This window comes from Heterocephalus glaber, unplaced genomic scaffold, assembly GCF_053883595.1.
Source record: "Heterocephalus glaber isolate CG9 unplaced genomic scaffold, H.glaber_assembly_v1.0 deba00001472, whole genome shotgun sequence".
NCBI classification, from domain to species: Eukaryota; Metazoa; Chordata; class Mammalia; order Rodentia; family Bathyergidae; genus Heterocephalus; species Heterocephalus glaber.
In genome coordinates, this window is record NW_028258315.1 from 96,695,835 (window position 1) to 96,711,323 (window position 15,489).

The window sequence follows — 15,489 nt, forward strand, 5'->3', positions numbered from 1 at the left end:
TCACTCCACATTTACCCTGCGTGGAGGGCCACCCATGTCACAAGCAGTCCACTAGAAGGTGCTGTTACATTCCTTGGGTCAGTGTTAGGAAGCAGGAGCACTGGGAAGAGTCCCATTAGAAGACATGGTACTGGAAGGGCATGCACAGAGGATGACAGCAGGTGGCCACTTTGGTCGGTTTAGTCACATACCTCTTTCCCCTGCCACGATCAGCCAAGATTGAATGGAACAGTAGAAAAACAGGGAGGAAATTTAGATATGCAATCAGGCATTAATAGGGATGGCTGGATTTATGGTGTGTTATATATTATTTAACTATTTGGTCAACTTTCACTTAAATCATGGGAATGATCATTTTGTGTGATTGAGAAATTACTGTGATGGAATGTCTTTCCCCTCCTTTTCTGTAAATCTGAATGTAGAGGAAGAGAAAGAATTAATTAGGATACTTTTCAAAAAGGTTATTTTAAGGGATGATTTTATAGCTCAGTTTGAAATGAGCAGTGATGTAACAGTTTAACCATCACTATCTTTGCTTAGAAGGGTAGGGTTGTTTAAATCCTTATTGGTTTGGGAGTTAGTTGGTGCCTTGAAATTCTTTAGCTTATAATTATTATCAGAATCATCATTAAATAGTGGTTTATTAAAAAAAGTATGCTGTATTTACTTGGGTGCATGTTAGAAAATTGAAAAATTGAACAACACAGAATAATTTGCTCTGTCACTACATTCAGCAACCTAGGCAATCTAAGTTTAAAACTAATGAAGACTAGTACAAGTGGAGTAAGTTACAGAGATTAATTAAAAAAGATGGCTTGTGATCCACACACCAAAGAACCAATCAAAACAACAGTGGTGGCAACAAAAACAACCACAAAAGACCAAAAAATATTTTGTATGTTCTGGATGAGGGTGACCGGATGTTGCTTGAATAATTAGCTTGAAGATGCACTCACCTCCTTGTTCATTGCTAGACACACCTGAAAATTTAGGCTGAAATGCATAACACACAATCACTTTTTGGTTGTTTGAAACAACCTCCCAAAGACTTCTTCCAAAACCTCCACTTTCATTTCCTTTGCAAGCCCAGTTAAAAGAAAATGGGTGTTAAGGCATCTTATTCACAACCTGGTTGACAGAGTCAGCTTGCAGTTCAGCTAAGGGTCACTCCGAGACATTTCCCTCGGAGCGTGCTCACCTCTGCGTGGTGCTCCTCATTCTGCTGAAGAACTTCAATGACTAGTTCAGCAAGACGTATTGCGTCTTCAAGCTTTTTGGCAGGAGTGATTAACCGGCCTACATTTTCTGTAGTACAAGAATTTGTGTTAAAATTCAGCAAAAGTGGCCTGCTAGTCTTGTGGCCATTACAACTAGTGGATAAGAAATTTTGAATAGTTATTGAGTTTTTAAAAAAAGATTCATGCAAATGTTAAGTGCCATGTAATTAGTAGTGAGCAAACCACAGAGCCATTTTGTTATTATCACCATCATTATAGTACATAATAGGGAAAAGCAGTGCTCCAGCTTCAAATCTGCACATGAAGCTATATTGTCTATGACAGCTCATTTCAAATTTAGTGACATTTTGTATACACGTTCTTTAAAGACAGCATAAATGTACTATCTTACATCACTTTAGACTGTGTTTGGGCTACCAGATGTGGGAAGATGTAACAGAAGCTTAATCTGATCGCCACTACATTTGTTTTCTAGATTGGCCTCTAAACATTCAATACTATAGCATCCTTTCTCATTATAAGTCTGCATTTTGAACAGGTCTTCATTTTGAAAATGTAGATTCAATGCTTTGTTTGTTTCAAGCTGTCCAGGGAGGAGATGGTAAAGAAAAATCAGACATTCCTGGACCATTACATGGAAGGCAGGATAAAATTATTTAAAAGGGTACTGGGAATGAATTATTATATGAGGTGTAGGTATTTTGTGCCACTGGTTTCTAAGATTTCCTTACTGAAGTTACAACAATGGACTCATTTGTTTTGGTTAGTATTTAGTTTCTCTTGAGTTGACAAGGTTGCATTTTAATTTAGCTGCAGAAGAAACTGAACCATGGCTTATGTAGCACCCTTCGGAGAGCTGAGCTGATGAATGTTTGGCAATATCATTAAGGTGCAAAACATTGCAAATTATTTTCCTGTGGGAAAAGAGTAATATTTTAAAACTAAAGGTTTTCTCTGAGTCTGTGAGACAGACTGAATTCAACCAGTCTGAACTCAAAGGGAATCAGCATTTCATGCTTAGCCCTCCCTCATGAGATCTTGAAGATTCAGAGTCATTAGGAGCACATGAAGTCTAATGGAAATAAGGATCATTCAGCATGATTCCACAGGATGTGCATAAATATTTACACTGAAGCAGGTAAGTTTTGACACCACAATGCTTCTTGCTAAAGAGAATTAATTACCTAACACATCATAGGAAGGTTTTGTTTTGTTGGGGCAAAAGAAGTGATTTAAACAAAATCATAGGAGATAGCTAATTTTAAAAAAAAGACCTTATAATTTCACTTTGTGCATTTCTTAGATGATAACATATAAGATCATTAGTAATTTAGGATTTAATTATAATTAAAACTCAGTGAAATGCTTAGTTCCTTCCAATGGGAGTTAAGACTGATCAATGGGACTGGATAAGATTTCTAGGTGGTAAAAGTTTCAGTCCAACCTGACCCAAAGGCTGGTGTGAAAATGGGCTTTGTGGATTTCAGGTTAATGGAGTATCCAACCATCATCTCTGCTATGGCCTGGTGGAAATGAGGCCAGATCTTTTTGGAACATGAAGGTAGAAGCTGTGGGGAATGTTAAGTGTATGAATCAGAGAAGAGCCAATACCCAGCAAGGAGATGTGAGAGTTTAGGTGCCATCAGCTCATTGCCTGGTCCTGAGCAATAAATACTTGGAGGAGAAAGAATGAGTGACAAGATTGACCTTTGAGCTTTTTGGGGCACCTGACCTGTTTGTAATTTTATAAGTAGACTACCATAATTTCATTAAGAAACTTTCAGGCATTTCTACAAACATACTGTGTATATATGTTTGGGTAATAGGTGTAGAGTGAGGTATTTGCATTTTGATAGTAAATATGCACAGGTTATTATTTTTATTAGTTGATTTCACATTTACACATCAATGTGCAAATTCCTCATCCTATGCTTATTATCCATTTGACACATACATCCACTTACATACATCACACACTTACATACATTTTCTAGTAACCAGACAGGCCTGTACATTAATACAAATCTGCAGGAAATCCCACTTGGGCACATCTTTGAAATCTCTCACTTTAAGATCAGACAGCATTGTCCTTTTGGGTGGAACACACACCAAATCTAGGGAATTCTGGATATACCTGATACATGATACAGAAAGGAAATGATTCCCACCAGTGGTTTTATGCACATTTATTTAAAAATCATAAATGATTTATATGTTTGGAGAATTCCAAGCTGCTTAAATTAGGACCACCTGAAGATTTGTTTTAATATGCAGTACTCTTAGATTGACTACAATATATATCAAAAGATACACATAAAGTGTGCATGTGCTCGCAGCCATTCTATGAGTGTGTGCACATGTACGCAGATATGTGTATTCCTGATGTATATATACAGACAGTATGTTTAATAAAACCTTTTGCAATGTTACTTTAACATGCAACCATTAAAATAAGAAGGCTAAGGATCCTTTAATCTAGAACACTTGATCTGCCAATTAACCCATGTAACCAGACTTTCATTTACTATTAATTAGTTGTGATTCCATTATCTGTAGATCAAGCCACTTTAGAGAGACACACAGCACTATTTTCCCGTTTATTTGCATAGCTGATTTACTAGCTAAATGGCAAAAATGTACTAGATGTGATTTCTCTAAGATGTTGTCTTTAAAGAAAATATTGTACAAAATCCTTCAGCACTTCTTCCCTCCCCACCCAAAGAGGTCAAGGAGAAGATTGTGATCAAAAATGATTTTTTGGGTCACTTTTGCTGTCTTGAAATGTACTGGAATATTCCTATCCCCCAGTCTTTCACTAGCTGGAGCACTGACAAAAGGAAACTAAAAATACATTATACTTAGGAAACATTTCATACAACAGAATTGAAGCTCATAACATATAAAAATTGTCATGCAAAATGTTATGCAACAACAATGTTATTTTGTGCTGACATTGAGGTTTGAAAATGTTGCATATGTCAGACATAGCTAGACAAAAAATGTGGACATTTGGAAATAAATGCTCTCTTTTGAGTATCTCAAAACCTACAATATTAAACAGGAGAGCCTGAGCCTCAACTTAGTGTTACAAATAGAAACAAAATTTCAAGAAGAAAAGTTAACAGAAAAGCCAACTAAACTAGAAAGCTGCTGAGTAAAAGAATAAGTTTACAGTACTTGGTTTTGGCCTAGGCATGCCTTTGAGCCTCTGATATAACATGGTGGTCTGCGTTTGGGTGGGTGGAGGAGGCCTGGGAGACGGCAGGGGAGCTGCTCAGGTAGGTGAAGAGAGAAAGTAAAAAATAAATGGTAAAGAGACAAAGTGACTTTAACAGAGGATGACAAGTAAGATGACAAACTCTGAAAAGAACAACTAAACAAGCAGAACTGATAAAACATGGAGATCTGCTGCTTTCTGAGCACTACTTCAACGTTACAGAGGTGTGACATTGTTTGACAAGGACTCTTGCCAGTGTCTCCGGCACCACCCCTACTGAGACACTCAAGAGGCTGAATGCAAACACTGGATGCTTTATCCAGATGGATATACACGAATGATGGCGGCAGCATCACTGGCTGAAAGAAGATACATATTTGTACCATGAAGAACACCTATCTGATAATAGCAGCTTCTTCCTTTCAGATGACCACAGACTACCTCCACAGATCCTCCACAGACTACCTACTTTCTATGCAACCTTGCACCTGCTACTAAACCCTATGTGGAGTTTTGTTTCCTTACCTATAAACTGAGAGTATTATTACCTTTGTCTGTGTACCTTGCAGGGTTGCGGACAAGAGCAAATAAAAATAAGGGAAGGGATAATCCCTATAAAGCCTAAGGGGCCCACAAATGACCACAAATGTTTATTGTTACCTCCAAATTGTGAGAAGGCTGGAATCAATCGCTTTGCAAAAGCAGATGAAGGACCATTATTAGTTCAAGGGAGCTAGGAAATATTCTTGCTCCCTTTGTGGAATTTCAACATGTCAAAATCTGTCATTTTGGGGGAAAATGTGTGGTATCTGATTGTTTCCAGCTCATTTAATTATTTTCAATTTGGAATTCTCGTGGCTTTTATATTGTGGATTGAATCATACATAAAAACTTGCCAGCTTATCAAATATGTTACTTGCTATTCCAAATGTTAGAATACTGTAATCAGCACTTGACCCATCTGTCATGTGGCTTACAATATCAGCACTGCAAACATCCCATAACAATAGCCTCTCCTTCAATACAAGCACAGAGCACCAGCAGCCTCCACAGTCCTCGCTCTTTAATGAGTATCTCATTAACCTTGGACCTGCTCCTTTCTAATAGTTCTGGTTTATGAAGCAGTCTGTATGGTGAGAGGGACATACTTCATTGCCAAGTCTGCTTCTTGGTTTGGGAAAATGAATTTTACTGTAGGCATATAGGAAATGGAATTCTAGTGACATTAATAGAAAAATGGAGAATATGTATAAATATAATAGTCTAGCAAAGCTGTCTATTAAAAGCAAGCTTGATAGAATCCTTTTCTTGCTGGATCATCTCAATGTTTCGAATGCAGGACTAAAAAATAATCATCAGGTTTTTTTTTAATTGATTGGGAAAGTATATGTAAACAGAAATTGGAAAAATCATTTTTAAATGATAGTGATTTAAAGGAAGGCAACTGCCGATTGTTTGATTGTTAGACGTCCTCCATATCTTGTATTTTGTTGACAGCTCTGCCTAATGTTGGGCACATCTCTGTTACACATCCTTGTGGCTCCTGCAATGAGTGCTTGTTAACTGAGTGGGCAAATCTCACGCAAAGTCCTTACTCATTCTCACCAAACTAAGAGATGTGTGTATGAAATCACTGGACCTGGTGATTAATAAAGCCATGAAGTACCCCTGGGGTCGATCCATAACCCACGAAGCAGCAGATACACATTTCAGCTCAATGGGTCTTGATGAGAAATTCATAAACAAATTCCCTCCTGCCAACTGTCTGTCCAGAATTCTGACAGTGAGCTTTGCCACCATAGAAAAACAAGCTCCCTATTTTTTTTCCTCACAAAGCAAAACAAAAACATCATACCTTGGTTTCCAACTTCATTTACCCAATTACCATTGCTCATGTTTACACAATTAAATCTGCTTGGCTTCCAGAGAGAGAGAGTTAAATGTGACTGCAGAAAAACAAAAAGAGAATTCCTCGGCATGTTTAGCTCAGCCAAGGAAGAGAGGCATCCAGGAGCAAGAGACACTCCAATTAGCCCTTAAATAACCTGACCATCTCTGGTTCCAGCAGATGGACTGCCAGCCCCTGAAACATCATGTGAGAGATAGGCATGACTGATGGAAAGTCCACTTGTCACCAAGCTCCAGCCACTGATGTGTCACTGAAGATGCCAGGGTTTCACTATGCTGTTACAAATAGCCTGTAGCAATTTGATGATTTAGGGGCTGGGGTAGAAAGAAGCCCAAGGAAGAACAAAAAGCTAAGCAGATTGATACATCATGGTTTCCAGAGTATCCTGCCTCCCTGGAATGATGGCCTCACAGACCAAAGACCTAAAGTTAAAACTCAACACCACTTCCTCAGTAAGACTGCCATGATATGTACTTGATCCCCCTGAGTCTCCATCAACCCATGTCAGAAGATTCCATTATAAAGTGTATGTTGGCAAAGATTGCTGGGTCAACCATGAATCATTTTCTCCATTCGTCTTGCTGAAGCCATCTTTGCATTTTCCTCATAAGGACTTGCATGGCATAGTCCATCTGTTCTACCTCTAGCCATAGTAGGTCATGTGCCCACACTCTTGCCCAGGGGACAGACATGTGACTCTGGTCTCAATGTCTCTGCTTCAGCTCTGCTGAGGCCTTCCAGGCCAGTCTTTAGTCCCTTTCCTCCCGTGTAGTTCATTCTCCATGCAGCATCATAATGATCTCTCTGCAGCACACATCTAACCTTGCACACACATCTAACCTTGCAGGCTCCAGTTCAAGAGATTCCTTCCTAGAAAAGAGCCATACCTTTAGATATCACAACATGAGTATTTTTATGACAAAGGCCCAACTCCTTGGTCCACAGCTCTGCTTTAGCTCTTATGGCTCCTAGAAAGAGCAAATTATACATACTTTCTGTCTCCCTGTCTGCCCAATGAATTCTGTATCTCTAGGGCCCACAGTATTGCCTTGCTCTGTACTGGTGCTCAAATACTGGTGGAGGAAAATCTTCAGCAGATCTTACCCAATGCAGTATTTTCATGCAAAAACTCAATGGTCTACTCTGTTTTTAGTACACACACACACACACACACACACACACACACACACACAGAAGCCATACAGCAACTTCTACTTCTCATCCAAAGGCCTTCTTCATTACTTCAGTGTTCTAAATTGAAATGCTGAGTAGTAAATATCATAAGTGAAACTTCCAAGCCAGAGAATCATTTCAGGTGTTTTGATGCAATTAAAAGGGATTTTAAAAAGCAAAATATTTTTATTTGTAAATTTTCATTTGTGGTGCCGGGGATCAAATCCACGGCCTTGCACATGCTGGGCAAATGCTCTACCACTGAGCCATATTCCCCAGTACCCTACGTATTATTTTTTCTTTTGTAGCACTAGAGATTGAACCCAGGACATTCACACTGAGCTATATCCCCAGCCCTTTATTTATTTTTTATTTGAGACAGAGTCTTTCTAAGTTGCTAAGTTTCCCAGACTGGGCTTGAACTGACAATCTCTTGTCTCAATCTCCTAGAGTGCTGGGATTAGAGGCCTGCTCTACCATGCCCAGCTAAATTTTTAAAAAATTTAAATTAAATTGTCCCCACAAGAGAAAAAAGGTAATGTTTTTGTGATATTTTTATTCAATTTGGTGTTCTGTATTTCAAGTCCTGAGAGCTGAGCTGTTGCATCCAAGAAGAATGAGCATCATTCTGGACGGGTACCATCTGGACAGGTTTTGTCCTTGTACATACAGTAACCTTCCTCAGGGAATGGCTTCTCCTTCACTCCATGTCTTCTGGTGGAAAAGGCAAAGATGGCATCCTACATAGGCATCATGTAAACCCATGCTGGCCCACGAGGGGACCCCCAACCCATGGGGAGGTATTATGATTGGTTTGGGGATTATCACATGACCCAAGATGGACTAATGAGACACTTTGCTGGAATTTTATACAGTTTCTTGGAAAGGAAAACTTTTTCTCTTCTAAGGTCATTAGCTGGAATAAAAGCTTGGTGCTATCTGTGGCCATGTTGTTAACCAAATACTTACAATACCCCAGTCATATTACAGAAGCTGGTTAGCAGGTTGGAGATATAAAAATACATTCTATTTCTTTATCCCTGAAGCTCCAGAGTTTTCCTAGGTACATGGGGCAAATTCCCTTTTCTTGCTTAAGCTATTTGAGTTTTAAAAAAATAGTTACTTGCTATAGAAAAAATACTGACTTAATACTCCTATTAAATATCCACCCAGTCCCTAGCAATCACTCATGTATACTCACTGTCCCTCCACAGCTCTCTTGGGCAGGATCGTGGAGCATGTGGAGGGATAGAGAATAGAGGCTAACATTGCAAAAAGGGTGGGAACACCCTAGTCAGTCACTGGGGGCCCATCCTGTAAGCTCCGTGATTCCCTCCTCTGGGATCTGTTCCCACTCTGCAATGGACCAAGACATTGGCCTGGGCAAACTTCTCTTGCACTGTGCTCCTGGTAGCATGTTGCATTTTCCCTTCCAATAGTCATCCGATTGCACTTGCTTATTTCACACTATGTTCTTCACTTTAGTGTTAAAGGTAGGGACCCTGACTACTTTGGTTCACTGCATTATTCCTTTGCTAGGCATAGGACCTCTAACCTAGTGGCCATTCCACATACATGTGCAACTACATTGCAATATTTTATTTGAAATGTATGATTGAAAAATAATTCGAATCCTTCTGTATGCCCTTGCTATCCAGAGAGCACTCACTGCCTCACCTGGGTGATTACTATACATGCAGATTCCTGGCTTTACCCCAGACCTCCTAGATCAGAATCCATATTTCAACAAGATTCCCTGGGACTAATATGAGCATTAAAGTTTGAGAAGCACTGTTTTATGTTCCATTTCTGAAATAAAAAACTATCTCTACTATAGATTTGAATTTGGAAAAGTGTCCTTTTAAACAATAATAAACAAATAATAACAGATAAAATAAATACTGTATGTATCATGTGCCAAGCACTGTGCTAAGAACTTTATTTGTAATATGAGTTTCAGTCTTTCTAGTGGTCCTATAGATAAGGAGCCATCATTAGTACCATTTACAGAAAATAAAAGGGAGATTATAAAGAATAAAAAACCCAGTGGAACCATGGCAGTGACTGCATTTGGGTATAAAAAAACCCCTTAGTTGCTGGGTGTGGTGGCACATGCCTGTAATCCCAGCACTCGGAGGCTGAGGCAAAAGGATTGCTGCAAGTTTGAGACCAGCCTGGGCCACACAGTGAGTTCCAGGCCAGCCTGAATTACATAGCAAGACCTTGGCTCAAAAAACCAACCAACCAACCAACCAACCAACCAACCAAACCCTTAGTACTTAAAGCTGGTTCTGGGGTACTGTTTTCTTGGATCTGTGCATCTATGATTCTAACACGTGGGTACTGTCAGTTAATGGATGAAGACCAGAGGCTATAAGCTCTTGAATAGAAGGGGAGGTAGCCTGGTGAAGTCACAGCCTGGACGGTCACTGCTCAGTTTATACTGAATCTGGGTTATTTTTTTTAGGCCTTGGCTTCCTGATCTGTTGAAAGTTTGGGATTATCTAATAACTCTGTATTTTATTTGTTATTATTTGAGAAGCCTCTTTATGGTCTTGTAATTTTATTGCTAACAATGCACAAGCATTTCATAATGAAGAAGCTGAAGCTGTGGGCTTTAGAATTAGAAAGGCTCCTGTTCAAATTCTTACTCTGCAACTGACCAGCTATTTCACCTTGGGCAAATTACTTGAGATCTTTCTATTTCTGGGTTTCCAGGAACATTTTAACATTTCTGAATTCTGGATGCATCTTGCATTTGGTGGTATCATGCAATTGGTTGATGGCATTATCTCTTTCTTAGTCATACATTAATGGTGCATCTTATGATAGATGGTCTTTAAGAGTCAATGAAATATGGTACTAAAACATCTATCTCAATGGATTTTTGTGAGAATTAAATTAGATATTACTAGGATGGCTGTTATTGGTAGCATCACATCTTTTTTCTGGTTTTATGTTTGTTAGTTCATGGAATATTTTTAACACATCCTCTCTTCCTTCAAAATCTTTCTCAATGCCAGTCTTTGAAATATGCTCCCCTTTTGTAAAGTATAAATGAGGTGCTAGTGCACAGAATAATTTGGGCTTGGAAACTCTGACTTAGGCATCACTAAAACAGAAAGGATGAAGAGAGAAATGTTTAGCTTCTCAAGGATGAGGTATGAAGCTGGAGACAGTTCTCATCTTAGAATGGCATGGGTCTGGTGGGGCTGGGACATTCCCTCACTGGTCCCTTGGGGAAGGCAGTAGGGTTGAGGCTTTGCACCATGTGCTGGTAAGTATTGTGAGCACTTCGTTGTCTCCCTCTTTCAGCAGGCTCAGACCTGTGGGATATTTGACTGGAAGCAGGGAATGATACAGAGCTTCTCTACCACAAAATCTGCCTGGAAGTCCTTTGCATGGATTTGACCTGCTCTAGAAGGTTTCTGTCAGTTGGAGAGGGGAAAAGTCCTCAGCTCTTCGACAGTCTCAGAAAATCTCAACTACCCTCAGGAAGACTTCACAATGTAGAGTTTTTGTCAATGATCTGGCCCCAGAAGGAACTGTGCTGTTATTCTGTAGTCTTCCTATGCTGCAGGTACATCTGACCTTATCCACTGAATGAATGGATACTTTACAAATCTCCACCATATTAGCTGGGAAATCTATATAGCAGAAGGAGACAAAAAGCATGGCTTTTTAGTTTAGTCAGAACTGAGGTCAAATTCTTGGAAAAGTTACTTATCCTCATTGAATTTCAGCTTTATCATCTCTAAATGGAGTAGTAATAAAGCCTATTTCATGGGACTAAGTGAAGATTTGATCAAATCTTCCATGTAAAGTCCTTAGCACAGTGCCTAGGCCCAAGACTGGCTGGCTGGCTGGCTATCTATCTATCCTATTTATCTATCTCTCATCTGTCATCTATCTATTTCTATTCCAATCATCTCTCTCCCTTTCTCTGTATAAATCATCTGTCCAATTTTTAAAATTCTTGGCATATTTAGAAAAAAAAGTTGTTGTATTTCAAATTCCAGTGGGATCGTTATGATGCTCAGAAAATTATGCAAGTATTTAGCCAAGAACTGAAGCAAAACAGCAATAGTAGTGTAGACTTTCTCAGAGCTTGCTTGGTTCAGAATGTGTGACAGTTTAAATGGAAATGTATTTAAAATAATAGACTTCATTTGTAGGAGTCACAGTTTCTCTTACATAGACTAGCAGTCTTTTGTACCTTTTTTCTTGAGATACTGTAATTAAACTAAACCTTTAATTTCTAATAATGCCACCAGACAGGAAGCAAAGCCACCCCGGAGTCATGTAGACTCTAAAGCACAGCTGAATTCAGGAGCTGTGTGTATTTCAGTCTCCAGCATTTGACCCCACCCCAGTGTGGACATGTAATTCTGGCAATGCCCTGACACCTCCATGCAGTTGTCTGTGCCTACCCACCCATACATTTGTGCTCTATTCACTGCAGCAACTGAAAGGGGAGAGGGAGGATAAGACAAACATGTGAAGGTCAGCAATGAAGTTATTATGATTGTGAATGTGACCATGACCTGATATGTTTGGAAAAAAACCCTTGAATATACTAAGTTTAAAACCCATCTCTGCTTTGAACTTAAATTTTAAACCCAGCTTTACTTGATTCCTGCTCTTCAGTCTTTGCTTTCCATTGCTGCTAGAGTGATTTTTCTGGAGTGTAAATCACCAAGCTGCCTTCCTGCTGAGGAACCTTCAGTGGCTCCCTGACACCTTCAGAGGTGAGGCCTGTGGGCTCCTGCTTCTGAACATTCCATATACAGGTAAAAGTTGGCATAGATTCCAAGTGAAGAACTTTTGGACCTGAGCTCCAGCCAGACGCTGATTATCATGGCATGTAAAGGCCTTTGAGTTCTTGCCCCCTACCTGCCTTGCCATTGTCAGTCCCTACCTCTGCCATCATAACCCTGTTTGAACTACTCTGCAGTTCAGTGTGGCCTCTGCCTGGGCTCAGATTCTGGATCTACCACTATGCTTCCAGGATCATTTTGTTAGGATATTTGTGCCTGTATGCTCAACTACACAATAGAGATAACAACAGTTTGTCTCTTTCATAAGGGGTTTAAGGAATACGTGACTTCGTAGATATAAAGCACATGGAATTGTGCTTGGTCTATGATAGACATTAAATAAACATTAGTTGTTTCTATTAACTGTATGATTTTGTGTTTTGCACAGCTTACAGTTTTTCTCTAGAAAGCCTCTCCAGTCTCCAATCCCAGCTCTCCTTAACCAATCCTATCTCTCTCAAGATACAGTTCAAGCCTTACCTCTTTGTGGAGGTGTCTCTGGCTTTTGGCCAACACCCCATCCCTCTCCCGCATAGCTTGGCCAACGGGTGTCACAGTGGAATGAATTTGTGATGCACCTTTGCACAGAGCCTCTGAGGCTAACCAGGTCTCCCTCTTGGTTATACAGTCTCTGGCTTCTGACACTGCACCAGCCGCAAGGTAGGCTCCCACTAAGCATGTGTCAAGTGAATGAATGAAAAAGTGAGTGAGTGAATGGATGAATGAAGAATACCTTTCTGTCAGGGAGAAAAAGGCTCACTTGTCTTGGACACAGGATTGTGGGCTAATATTTATCATTAACCTTGTGCTTAGCACATACTCAAAAATGCATTCTGAAATACAGTCAACTGTTAACTTTGACCAAATGATAATTTTTTGAGAATCCTTTAAGAGTTAAAAACAACGATCTACCCTATACATTTATTAATGTGTCAAGTCAGAGTCAAACTAGGCTCAGAAGTTTTGGGAACAAATGAGAAGAGAATTTCCAAATCCAGAGAACTTTCTCAGAGCTTGCTCCTTTTGAGACTCCCAGCCACAGTCCCTGCTCAGTCACCCGCCTGTGCTTCCTGTTTCATCGTGTGGCACACATAAGAACAACACAGAAACAACTTCTCCCTGTCTTGGCCAGTAGACATTCATCAAAGAACACAAAACTTCTCCATAGGGCAGAAAACAGAAAAAAGAAATGAAAAACAAAAAGTAAGATTCGTTTGGGTCAGTAACTTTTAAAAAAATGCACAAGAGGCCAAAGCTCTGGATCCTGAAACCAAGATGAAATGAAGCTCTGCAGCAAACCAGATTCTGTTCCTTCAAAGCTTGTACCTTTATAGAAATTCTGCTCTATAAATTCAACATTGAAATGGCCATGAGATGTATTTAGACAGCACAAATTAACTCCTTAAGTATTATTGCAACTCCACATTACCCTCTGGGAGTACATATCTTAAGGAGCTACTGAAAAAACAAAAACAAACAAAAACTGAATATAACTCAACAGTCCTGATAATTGATAATGCATATACAATTGGTTCACCTGCGTCCTTTTGATTCTCTATTTGAAAGAGAGAGCACAACAAGGAGAGAAGAGAGAGAGAAACAAGAACACATATGCAAGATTAATGAGCAAGTGGACCAAAATGCCCCCCACGTATGTGTGATACATGATATTGGAAAGAAAAGGTTGCCCTGTATTCCCACTGCCCCGAAGTGTGGGGGCCAGCAAAAAAAGGCTCCTTCATGGAGGTGAAAACGCTGCACAAATAGAAAATTAGTAAAATTAAGTTCAATGTAAAATCAAGCTATGACACATACACAAACTCTCCAAATGACAATTAAGTCATATGTCCTAGCCAGAGCTTAGAGGACAAGGACAAGTCACAATCTCCAGAGAGAACAAGAAAGCGTCCCAGTTTGAGAGAGAACAGACAGGAGGCATATCAGTTCTGATTTTTACAGAGAACGGCCCACCTTGTGTGGTCTCATACCCAGGTTCATTTGACATCTCAACCACGGATAAAAGGCACGTCATTGCCCCAAATGTCTTTTATCTGACACCTAGCACGTTGCTCCCAGCCTAGCTGCTATCTTTGGATTGTGTACCAGTGACAAGCACTTTACAAATTCGGGTTACACACAAGCAAAGTAAAAATGCATTCAGGGTGCAGACAGAGAATAACTGAAAAACTTACAGACAAGTCTAAATTTATCACAAACAAATGACTTAGTTGTCTAACCTGTTTTAGGCTGATAAAAAGTGACTGGACTTCTCACACTGGGTTTCACAGACAGAACCAACAGACAAGCCAATGCTAAACAACTTGAAGCAAGGAGAGTGAGTTCGTTTGGATCTGGATTGTCTTGAAATAATGAAAACAGAAAGAGTGAAGACAGCATGGTGAGGAGGTGGTAGGTACTCACGAATGGTTAAATCCATCACTTGGGAGGCCAAGCAGAAGACAGGATGCTCATACATTTCTCTCTTTTTCCCTATAAAAGAGGATTTGGGCATGCAAGAGGCTTAGGTCAGAGGTAAAGAGGTTAAAGGCCATAGGTTAGAGGAAAACGTTACATTAGCTCAAAGGAAAATAGCCACAGAATATTTTGGGATAAACACAGGATAAAAGAAAAAGGAGTTTCAAAATTTGAGATCTACTGGATTAACCATTCAGCATGCCGTGAGTCATGTGAGTCACGAGAGAATTTGTGACCATGATTTTACACGTCTCTTTAGAGTTATTGGCAAGAATACAATGACCAAAAACATCATGAGTAAAGGGAAACAGAATTTCATTGATTTAAGGCTCCAAGATACTAAGGATTTCAGACTTTAGTATCTAAGGCTCTTGAGGTATTTCTTCATAAACATAGTCTCCAGCAATATTACTACAACTTCTTTCCAAAATTCTCAAGTAACAACTCTTAGTGCTCAGAGAGGGTCTCAACTGTAAAAATAGAAGATTTCTTTTCTGAGGGCAGGATCAGAGCCTTACAAAAGAAAGCTGTCTAGTAGTAATATCTTTAAAGCTGCAGTGTCTCAGCCCATGTTGGACTATGTTCATGAAAGAAAAACCGATACATGCAGCCAGAGGATGTTGGGTTGTCTGAATTAACAATCCCAGCATGCTTTGAAAT

The 15,489-nt window shown here is 39.6% G+C and overlaps 1 protein-coding gene across 29 annotated transcripts in view; it reads right to left on the reverse strand.

The window, feature by feature from the left end:
* Cadps (calcium dependent secretion activator) overlaps window positions 1-15,489 on the reverse strand; it is a 457,138-nt gene that overhangs the window by 98,343 nt on the left and 343,306 nt on the right. For 7 of the 29 annotated variants that reach the window (XM_087182507.1, XM_021249683.2, XM_087182513.1 and 4 more), the window contains 3 exons: window positions 14,776-14,844; window positions 13,892-13,909; window positions 1,199-1,305 (listed from right to left, as the gene is read on the reverse strand). In XM_087182507.1, coding sequence (XP_087038633.1) covers window positions 1,199-1,305; window positions 13,892-13,909; window positions 14,776-14,844 — 194 coding nt within the window. Of the gene's footprint in view, window positions 1-1,198; window positions 1,306-4,415; window positions 4,509-13,891; window positions 13,910-14,775; window positions 14,845-15,489 lie in introns of all 29 variants that reach the window. The other 22 variants (XM_087182504.1, XM_087182502.1, XM_087182498.1 and 19 more) reach the window with 5 other exon arrangements.